Below are 10299 nucleotides of genomic sequence, written 5' to 3' on the forward strand. Positions count from 1 at the left end.
CAGAAAGGCTTCCGAAAGGGGTTTTGGGGGCTATCAGCATCTGGGAAAGGGTCTTGAGGCTGCAGTTTCTCCCAATATCTGCCCATGACTTTCCCAGTCAGTGAAACCTCCAGCAGGGAGACGGTGGAGCTTTCTGGTTTGGATGCAAAACTCACCCTGCAGTACACAGGCTTCCTCCTGTTTTCCCCTGAGCCTCAGGAGGGTCAGGGGTTTGAGGCATTAGCTGGGACCTGGTGAGGGTCAGTGGCCCAGGCTCACGTATCCTCTGAGTCTCAGCAAGGGTCAGGGAACAGGGTCAGGCATCAAGTTGAACATCAGGGAAGGTCGAGGTGGGGTCAGACCACGAATTTGCACGTTCTGTTCTCCAAGAGGGCTCCTGGTGTTTCAAAGATGAAATGATCTAGGTATACAACAACAAAGGAATACAACAACAAAGGCATGTAGCATACAAACAGAATGAGGTGGGCGAGGGAGATGACTGTCAGTGAAGTTCTTACCTTGCAAGCACAAAATCCAAAGTTCCATCCCCAGAGGCCATGTTTAAAAGCCTGGAGATCTGGTACAGCCTGCAACCCCAGCACTGGGGAGGTGGAGACAGGCATATCCCCAGGCCTGCTGGCAGCCAGTCTAGCCTAACTAGTGAGCTCTAGACCAGGGGAAACGAAAGCCTACCTACCTCAAGAAATAAGGTGTAGCGCCGGGCGGTGGTGGCGCACGCCTTTAATCCCAGCACTTGGGAGGCAGAGGCAGGTGGATCTCTGTGAGTTCGAGGCCAGCCTGGGCTACCAAGTGAGTTCCAGGAAAGGCGCAAAGCTACACAGAGCAACACTGTCTTGAAAAAAAAAAAAGGTAAGAAATAAGGTGTAGCCAGATGTGGTGGCACACACCTTTAACCTCAGCAGAGGCAGGTGAATCTCTGAGTTTGACACTAGCCCTGTTCTACATAATGAGTTCCAGGCCAGCCAAGGCTACACAGTGAGAACCTGTCTCAGAAGAAGAGGGAGAAGGAGGAGGAGGAGGAGGAGGAGGAGGAGGAGGAGGAGGAGGAGAAAAGGAAGAAAGGAAGGAAGGAAGGAAGGAAGGAAGGAAGGAAGAGGGAGGAAGAAAGGAAGGACAGAAACAAAAAGCCCCAGGAGTCTGTGCAAACTAAGCAATCATTCACCAATTTAACTAAATCCCAGCCCCCATTTAATCTTTTTCCTCCTTCTCCTTTTTCCTCTGGAAGAGCAGCCAGTACTCTTAACCACTGAGCCATCTCTCCAGCTCCCTGAAATCCATAGTTTTAAGAAAAAATTGTTTTAATTTAATGGCCCAATGTGAAGAGCACTTGCCGCTCTTGCAAAGGACCAGGTTTGATTCCCAGCACCTACATGGTCTGTAACTCCAGTTCCATGGAATCGGCGCCCTCTTCTGGCCTATAAGGGCACTGCATGCACATAGTGCACATACATTCAGGCAGGCAAAAATACTCATACAGATAAAAAATAAATAAACAAATAAATACCATTTAATTTTTAAAGTATTCTGTAAGATGAGCAATACCTAATGCAAATGAGTAGACTTGTTCCCCAATGCCCGGAAGGAAGGAAGGAAGGAAGGAAGGAAGGAAGGAAGGAAGGAAATGGAAAACAGAGAGAAGGAGGAAAAAGATTAAATGGGGGCTGAGACTTAGCTCAGTTGGTGAGTGCTTGCTTAGTTTGCACAGACTCCTGAGGCTTTTTGTTTTGGTTTAGTTTGGTTTTTGGTTTTTCGAGACAAGGTTTCTCTTTGCAGCCCTGGCTGTCCTCAAACTCATTCTGTAGACCAGACCATCCTCAAACTTACGAAGATCTGCCTGCCTCTGCCTCCCAAGTGCTGGGATTAAAGGTGCGTGCCACCAACATCCAGCCAAACTCCTGGATTTCATCCCCACACCACATAAACCACATATGGTGGTGCGTGCCTGTCATCCCAGAACTTGGAAGGTGGACGCAGGAGAATCAGGAGTTCAGGGTCATCCTTGGCCAACCTAGGCTACTTGAGACCCTGTCTCAAAAAAGAAGAAAAATATAAATAATCCCAGAACTTCAAAGGCAGAAGCAGGGAGTGCGAGGCCAGCCTGGTCTACATAGTAAGTTCACACCAACCAGGGCTATCCTGGTAACCAGAGATACCCTGTCTCTAAAAAACAAACAAATAAATAAATAAAACAAGTTAGATAGATAGATAGATAGATAGATACACACACACACACACACACACACACACACACACACACACACATATATAATGGTATTATGGTGCCTTAGCCAAAGCCAGGTACACACCAAATGAAAATAAATATCGGGGCTGGAGAGATGGATTTAGAGGTTAAGAGCACTGGCTGCTCTTCCAGTAGTCCTGAGTTCAATTCCCTGCAACTACATGGTGGCTCACAACATTCTGTAATGAGATCTGGTGCCCTCTATTGGCCGGCAGGGATACATGCAGACAGAACACTATACATAACAAATAAATAAATCTTAAAAAAATAAATAAATAAATATAAACCGGGCGGTGGTGGCACACACCTTTAATCTCAGCATTTGGGAGGCAGAAACAGGAGAATCTCTGAGTTCGAGACCAGCCTGGCTACACAGAAATAAACCCTGTCTCGAAAAACCAAAAATGAACAGAAAAGAAATATTAACTATTATGGCCATCCCACTCCACAGCTGGGACACAAAGGCCCCTACACTGGGGTTCAAGCACCGCCCCCGGGGTCCTGAAGCTCCTAGACCTAGGGGCACAGTGTCGTCTCCTTTGCAACGCGGAACCTAAGGCTCTGGGACTGCGGCGACCCACGGACAGGACCAAGGACCGGAACCGGAAGTTCTCGACCGGCGCTTCTGCTAAGTGTGAGCCGGGTCCGATGTTTACCCATATTCCTTTTTGGCGCGGTTGATGTGGTGAGCTCTGGTTGCTGCGGGTTTTGGACCGGCTGCAGTCGGTAGTGCCCCAACCGTCCCCGTCTGCGCGGTCGGGGTTCCCCGGTGAGCTCGGCCGTTTCCCTTCTCCCTGGTATCTACAAGTAGGAGATTGCGGGGCGGGAGATGGGCTGTAATCGCAGGCAGTGTGGCTGGACAAAGACACTAACAAAAGCCTGTCTGAGCATGTGCACACTTGGTTTTGAGTTGGGGCGGGGGGCATTAAGACAGTGTCTCCCCAGAATCTTACTCTGTAGTCCTGGCTGGCCTAGAACTCACTATGTAGACCAGGCTGGCTTCAAACTCACAGAGAACTGGATGCCTTTGTCTCCTAAATGCTGGGATTATATGGGATTATTACCCACAGCCCTGTATAATTTGTCTTAATATGTTAGTGATTATTTATTCTTATCTTCACTCAGTCTAGTTTGTAAGATTTATCCAAGTGAAAAATATTTTATTCACATTCATTAATTCACTCATTGTATATTGGTCTGTGTTGGAATATCACAATTTATCCATTCTCTAGCAGAATGCCTGTCCTGGATAGTTTTATGTCAACTTGGTACAAACTAGACTCATCAAGGAGGAGGGAACCTTAATTGAGAAAATGCCTCCAGGGAATTTTCTTAATTAGTCATTGAGAGGGAAGCACCCAACCCACTGGAGCCACTTCTGGGCTGGTGGTCCTGGGTTCTCTAAGAAAGCAGGCTGAGCAAGCTATAGGGAGCAAGCTAGTAAGCATCCATGATCTCTGCATCAGCTCTTGCCTCTAGGTTCCTACCCACTGTAAGTTCCTATCCTGACTTTAATGATGAACAGTGATGTGGAATTGTAAGCCAAATAAAGCCTTTCCTCCCTAAAAAAAAAAAAAAAAAAGATAGAAGATAGCGTCTCCCCCAGGTAACCCAGGCTGGCCTCGAACTCGGGATTCTCCAGCCCCGGCCTCCCTTGTGCTGGGATGACAGGCATGTGCCACCCCTTGCAGCTTGGAATGGGCTGCTTGACATTTCTGCTGTGGCGCTCCAGGTTGTATCTGACTCTGACTGCTCCCTCCTTTCTTTTCTTGTCTTTAAAACTGAAGGACGGGACCATGGAAGACAAACCAGTGGTAGTCTCCAAACAGAAGACAGAAGTGGTATGTGGCGTGCCCACCCAGGTGATCTGCACGGCCTTCAGCAGCCACATCCTGGTTGTGGTGACCCAATTCGGGAAGATGGGTACACTAGTCTCCTTGGAGCCCAGCAATGTGGCCAATGACATCAGCAAGCCAGTGCTGACCACAAAAGTCCTCCTCGGACAGGACGAGGTAAAGGGATGGGAGAAGAATCTTTCCAGGTGTCATTTGTCCGTGGGGTGTCTGATAGGCGCCCCTCCATACACACCCAAGGGCACAGTCAGCATTCTCCAGGACCTTTCAGATCCGAGGTGCCCTGGCGGCCCCTAGTGATGCTTCTCCAGCGTGTCAGCATTTTTACTCAGCGCTCAGTGGAGGTATTGATTTTGTGACACAGCCGTCTGCTCAGTGTGACCCCGTCTTGATGGCTTTATGTTAATGAAGGCTTATGTTTATGTCTGCCTCTTGAGTCCTCACCACATTCCCCTTTGCAGGCATGTCTGTCTGGATTAGGGGTAACAGGAGAGATGGTATGCAGAGGCACCGAGGGAAAAGCTTAATGATGCCTCATCAGCGGTTTGTTATGCCTGCTGGGCGCAGTCCACTCAGCACTCTGAATCACTGTTGCCTTAGCTTCCCTGGAGGTGATTTAGGGAAGATGTGGGAAGCTGGTCTGGATCCCTGGTGGGTGCTTAAGGAGAGCATCAGGAAAATACTGTTTGAGCCCATATGATTGTGAATGCCTGGAGTCCCCTCACCTGGGAGACTGGGGCAGAAGGGTTGCTACAAGTGTGTGATCAGACTGAGCTATGTGGTGAGTTCGAGGCCAGCTAGGTGTAGACCCTCCTCTCCCCACTTAGAAAACCAAAACCAGGGCTAGAGAGGTGGCTCAGCAGATAAGAGCACTGACTGTTCTTCTAAAGAACCTGGTTTCAATTCCCAGCACCCACACAGTGGCTCACAACCGTCCATAACTCCAGTCTTAGAGGATCCAGCACCCTCCTCTGTGGACACTACACAAACATGGAACACAGTCATATAGGCAGGCAAATCATCCATATACACAAAAATAAATATTTAAAAAAAAAAAAAAAACAGCTGGGCAGTGGTGCACGTGCCTTTAATTCCAGCACTAGAGAGGCAGAGGCAGGCAGAGCTCTTCGAGTTCAAGGCCAGCCTGGTCTACAGAGCAAGTTCCAGAACAGCCAGGGCTACACAGAGAACCCCTGTCTCAAAAAAAACAACAAACAAAAAACCAAAAGCCACTTGGTATGGTGGCACATTAGTGTGGTCCCAGCACTTGGAAGGGAGCAAGAGGTTCAGGGGTTCAGTTTCTACACTTCTTTTTCTTTTTTGGCTTTTAAAGACAGGGTTTTTCTGTGTGGTCCTGGCTGTCCTGGAACTCACTCTGTAGACCAGACTGGCCTCGAACTCACAGAGATCCACCTGCCTCTGCCTCCCAAGGGCTGGGATTAAATGTGTGTGCCACCACCGCCTGGCCAGGAGTTCAGTTTCATTCCCAGCTACATAAGGCCAGCGTGGGCTACATGAGACTCTCTATTAAAAAGGCCCCCCCCCCCCCCCCCCCCCGCCGGGCACACACCTTTAATCCCAGCACTTGAGAGGTGGATCTCTGTGAGTTCAAGGCCAGCCTGGGCTACAGAGTGAGTTCCAGGAAAGGTGCCAAAACTGCACAGAGAAACCCTGTCTCAGGAAAAAAGAAAAGAGAAAAAAAAAAAAAAGGCGGGGAGCATTGAGATAGCTGGGGGGGTGGTAAGGCACTTGGCATACAAGCTTATGTTCAGTTCCCTGAACCCACAGCCGAAGGAGAGAGCAAACTGCCACGAGTTGTTCTCTCTCTCTCTCTCTCTCTCTCTCTCTCTCTCTCTCTCTCTCTCGTACACACAATATGTTTGTTTGTTTGTTTTAAGTGGAGACTAAATAGCCCTATGTGTCAGGGCACATCTTTGACACTTAGGAGATGAAAGTAGCAAGGTCCAGATCAACCAGGGCTACATAATAAGCTCTTGTTTCTTTCTTTCTTTTTTTTTTTTTTTTTGGTTTTCCGGGACAGGGTTTCTCGGTGTAGTGCCTGTCCTGGATCTCGCCCTATAGACCAGGCTGGCCTCGAACTCACAGAGATCCGCCTGCCTCTGCCTCCCGAGTGCTGGGAGTGCTCATCTACATAGCAAGTTCCAGCCAGGGCTACACAGAGAGGCCTTGTTTTAATATTAAAGAAAATAAAAGTGGGTATGGTTGCACACATTCCCGGTGCTGGGACGGCAGAGGCAGAAGGATCCTGGGGTTTACTGGTCATGCAGTCTGGAGAATTCCAGGTCACTAAGAAACCCTGTCTCAAAGCAGATGAATGGTGGTGTATGGCTGATACCCGGTTGTCTTCAGGCCTCCTCATACCCCACACATGCACACACTCTTTAAAACAAACAAACAAAAGAACTGGGTATGATAGCACGTTCCTGGAATCCCAGCACTCAGGAGGCTGAGGCAGGAAGATCGCCATGAGTTCCAAGCTAGCCTGAGCTACAGAAATTAACAACCTGTCTTTAAAAAAAAAAAAAAAAAGTAAGGTTTCCTGCACTCATGGCCCTGTCTCCCCACTTCCCCAGCCTCTCATCCATGTCTTTGCGAAGAATCTGGTAGCGTTTGTATCTCAAGAAGCAGGAAACAGAGCCGTCCTCCTGGCCCTGGCTGTGAAGGACAAGAGCATGGAGGGCCTGAAGGCCTTGAAGGAGGTGATCCGGATGTGCCAGGTGTGGTGACCTGCAGTCAGCAGGACATGACAGTCGACATGACAGGTGGACGCTCAGCAGGGTCTGTGAGACCCATCTTTCCAGCGCCAGGACAGTCAGGCGGAGGCTCATTCTCTGGCTTTAGCCCTTGAAGCCGGAAACAACATTCAGATCTCAGGGGACTCTCCCCGTGTGGCTGCTGTGTTCCATCTGCGACCCTGGAAACGAGTCTGGGCCGCAGCAGAGGCACCTGCGGCGTGGAAATCCGCAGCCAGTTCTGGGGACTGGCGGCCGTCAGTGTGTGTGCAGCAGCACTTGTGGGGAGCCTTTTCCATTAAAAGTAAATCTAAACTGCCTGACTAGTCTTGTCAATAGTGCTGAGACCTTATGGTCATGTATCGAGGTTCACTTCAGGCCACCTGAGGTGGGAGGAAAACCTGTTTGTCAAAACCACAGCACATGGTTGCTGGTGTGTGAGGTAGGTCCCAGGCATGAGTTCAGCCAGCATTGGGTACTGGACATGTGGCAAGCGGAGCCAGGGGTGGCCATGCAGATGGATTCCCTAAGGATGGGGTGGATGGGAAATCCATGGGTCAGTGCAGGGTGCAGGAGGCCAAAGATCGAACCTGGGCTCAGAGAAGAGGAAGGGTTCTGAATCAAGCTGGGGTCCCCCCCTTTAGAAATACTTGCAAAGCTCACTGCAAGGGTTGGGGGACCAGTCCTAGGCCTTGACATTAGGCTGGCATTTGTGCCAGAGTTGACCTGTCGGTGCCCATTCCTCTGTAGGGTGGTATCCTGGGACTCCTGGGGTCTCCTGCCGCGGGAGGAGATGGGAGGGGGGTCCTGATCACAGCTGTGTGGGAATTTCTGAAGCCTCATAGTGAATCTGCTGATAGTCTGATAGTCCCCAGTGGAGAAGAGGCCAGAGAGAAGCCAAGTAGAAATCCAGAGTGGAGTGTAAACTGGTGCCTTTGCAGGGAATGGGGATGCAGTTGCCCACTTGGCCTCTGAATCAAAGGTTCAGGAGCGCCCTCTAGGTCCAGTGGTGGGCAGTGAGCATGAGAGGCCACTGTTCACTTAGAGTGAGTCGGGACTGGCTAGCCTCAAATCTTGATGCATGTGGAGGTCCAGAGATGGCTGGAGAGGGCCGTAGGCTGAAACCAGCTCAGCTGGGATGGGAGTGGCGAGTTCTGCCCGACCTCTGGAAGGAGATATCACTGCCTACAACAGGAGTGTCCCAAAGCCTCTGATGGCCCTGTGCCTGCAGCTTCCAACCACCACCCTGTCTGCACCCCCATCCCCGGCAGGCAGCTCTCCCACACAGCTTTGCTCTGTCCATCCTTTCCCAGACCCTAGTTCCGCCTCTCCTTTATGTCCCCAGGGTGGACTGGTGTTGGGTCTGGCAGCTCCCACCCAGGTGCCCCCTCCATAACCTCTTACCCATCATCCCAGTTGCCACCAGCCTCTGCAGAGCATGGGCCATCAGGAATCTCAGAGGCCACAAAGAGGAAGGACCAGTGTGGTGTACAAACAGCTGGCAGATCCAGCCAGGGCAGGGCATGCTCAGGAGAGCCCTGTGGGGTGGTGTGTACAAAGGTCTCTGTTTGGTATCAGCCTGTGATTATTCAGATAAATGACCAACCAGCAAGTCCCAGCGTCCCTGCCTTAGCAGATAGAGATCACCCTGGGTGGAGCTCGAGGCCAGGTCCAAGTTCAGGTTTGTGGCTTTGGTTTTCTGATTTGGTTCCTTAGCAGACAACGGAGCCAGTTCAAATGGCCCATCGGGTGACCCATTGCATCCCTTTCAACAACCTGTTCCAGACACCTGTGCCCCCAGAGAGGCCACGCCGCAGCAGCTGCTCCCAGGTGGAAGAGATGGGATTTGAGCGCAGATGGAGCATCCGGCCACCAGGCCCCTGAACAGCTCAGTCATCAGTGTCACCCCATCAGCCAATAAGGTTCAGGGATGCTGGTTTTTTCTCCAGGCTTCTGGTCCTGGTTCAAGCGGTTTCCTTTCCAGCCATCTCCTTGGGTCCTCCACTGCCCCCAAAAAGCAAGTGATGGGGACACTTGATCCTCAGGAGGGTCTGAGTGTATTCCATATAAGTGACAGCTGGGACTGGACCTGCCTGGACTGAGTCTACCAGGTTGATCGCAGTCCTCGGGGGAGGATTTGCCCTGGAGGAGGTGGGAATGGGGGGTGGGCTGGGGTAAGGGGAGGGGGTGGGAAGGGGGAGAATAGGGGAACCCGTGGCTGATATGTAGAACTGAATGGAATTGTAAAATTTAAAAAAAAAAAAAAAAGTGACAGCTGGGAACATAAAAGCAGCTTCATTCACTCTGTCTGCAGGGCTAGAGGCTGCCTGCAGCCTTGGGAAGGGGCTCTGAAACTGACCTGTAATTGAACCGGCTCCCTCTCCAAGCTGGGCAGTATTTACAGCTGCCTTGGAGCTGTCTGGAGCTGTCTGGTAGCCATAAAACACAGACCCATACCAAATGCCTTAATCGTCTAAGCCGGTGCCCCTTGCCCAGATCTGCTGTGTATATCAAGCAAGGCTCTGCCGGAGAAGGGACCTGGCCAGGGCTTCCTCTGTCCTCTGCTGCCACCATAACTCAGGAGAGAACTGTCACCCCGAAGAGATCCACAGCCTCAGCGATTTCTGGGTGAAAGGTATTTCTGTGGAGAGAGGGGCTGCATGTGGTGTACACCTGAGTTAGGTCTGTAATCAACTCCTAGCACATGTAAAGCATGGACACAGATGACTTTGCCTGTTACATGCTACAGGGCAGGCTGCCTCCCAGAGGGCATGCCTTCGCCATCCTGAGGTCTTTTTGCAGTTTTCTGCTGAGATCAAGCAGCCTCCCCAGTGCCTAGGACAATGTGCTCTTGCTCAGCTGTTTACTTGGCACTAGTGATCAAGGGAAGCCTGAGGTAGCCATCCTCAGGGGTCCCTGCAGGTGCCTTTCTGGGAGCTCGATCAAGCCCCAGCCTGCTCCCTATAACCAAGTAAGCAGCACACAGGGCACACTAGTGAGCTGTACTGGCTTGAGGTCGAGGACTGGGAAGTCAAGAGTCCCAGAGCTGGGATGAAGGTTTACCAAGCTTGAGTACTGGAGTTCAGATCTTCAGAACCCATGTAAAAAGCCAGGAAGACGAAGCTGTTGCCCGTGATGCACACACACACCACATACCAAAAAAGGAAAAGACAAGCCCTGAGTGAGCAGCTGGAGCGGGGGCCAATGGTGAGTGATGGATGTCAGGAGCCCACGTGATGCACAGGGTGGCTGCAGGGGCAGTACCAGTGTGGCTTACAGTTTGCCGTCACACATCAGGGCTCTTCTGTAGGGTCAAGAGTGCTAAGATCAGCTGGAGGTGAGAATAAACAGAATCTACAAGGATGGAAGGCCCCAGAGCCCTACTCAAGTGGAAGAAATCTTTAAATACAAGCCCAGGTAGGAGAGCTTGAAGAGAACTATGCCCCAGGCC

At 50.9% G+C, this 10299-nt stretch overlaps 1 protein-coding gene across 2 annotated transcripts; it reads left to right on the forward strand.

Moving 5' to 3' along the window:
* The first annotated feature begins 2843 nt into the window (after window positions 1-2843).
* On the forward strand, window positions 2844-7171 carry Psmg3 (proteasome assembly chaperone 3). 2 transcript variants are annotated; one of them, XM_028859733.2, is made up of 3 exons: window positions 2844-3011; window positions 4030-4254; window positions 6690-7171. In XM_028859733.2, the coding sequence occupies exons 2-3, from the start codon at window positions 4039-4041 to the stop codon at window positions 6840-6842; spliced, it is 369 nt and encodes a 122-aa protein (XP_028715566.1). In that variant the 5' UTR covers window positions 2844-3011; window positions 4030-4038; the 3' UTR covers window positions 6843-7171. The 2 variants fall into 2 exon arrangements, with proteins under 2 accessions (XP_028715566.1, XP_037054338.1); XM_037198443.1 differs by having other exon boundaries at window positions 2850-2927.
* Window positions 7172-10299: the final 3128 nt, after the last annotated feature.

The sequence above is a fragment of the Peromyscus leucopus genome, chromosome 23 (assembly GCF_004664715.2).
Source record: "Peromyscus leucopus breed LL Stock chromosome 23, UCI_PerLeu_2.1, whole genome shotgun sequence".
Classification (NCBI taxonomy): domain Eukaryota; kingdom Metazoa; phylum Chordata; class Mammalia; order Rodentia; family Cricetidae; genus Peromyscus; species Peromyscus leucopus.

Excerpts from the sequence above, each read along its gene's own strand:
- Psmg3 (XM_028859733.2), top strand. The coding sequence starts at position 4,039 with ATGGAAGACAAACCAGTGGTAGTCTCCAAACAGAAGACAGAAGTGGTA. Across the intron at positions 4,255-6,689 it reads TCCTCCTCGGACAGGACGAG|CCTCTCATCCATGTCTTTGC; the intron begins GTAAAGGGATGG and ends CCACTTCCCCAG.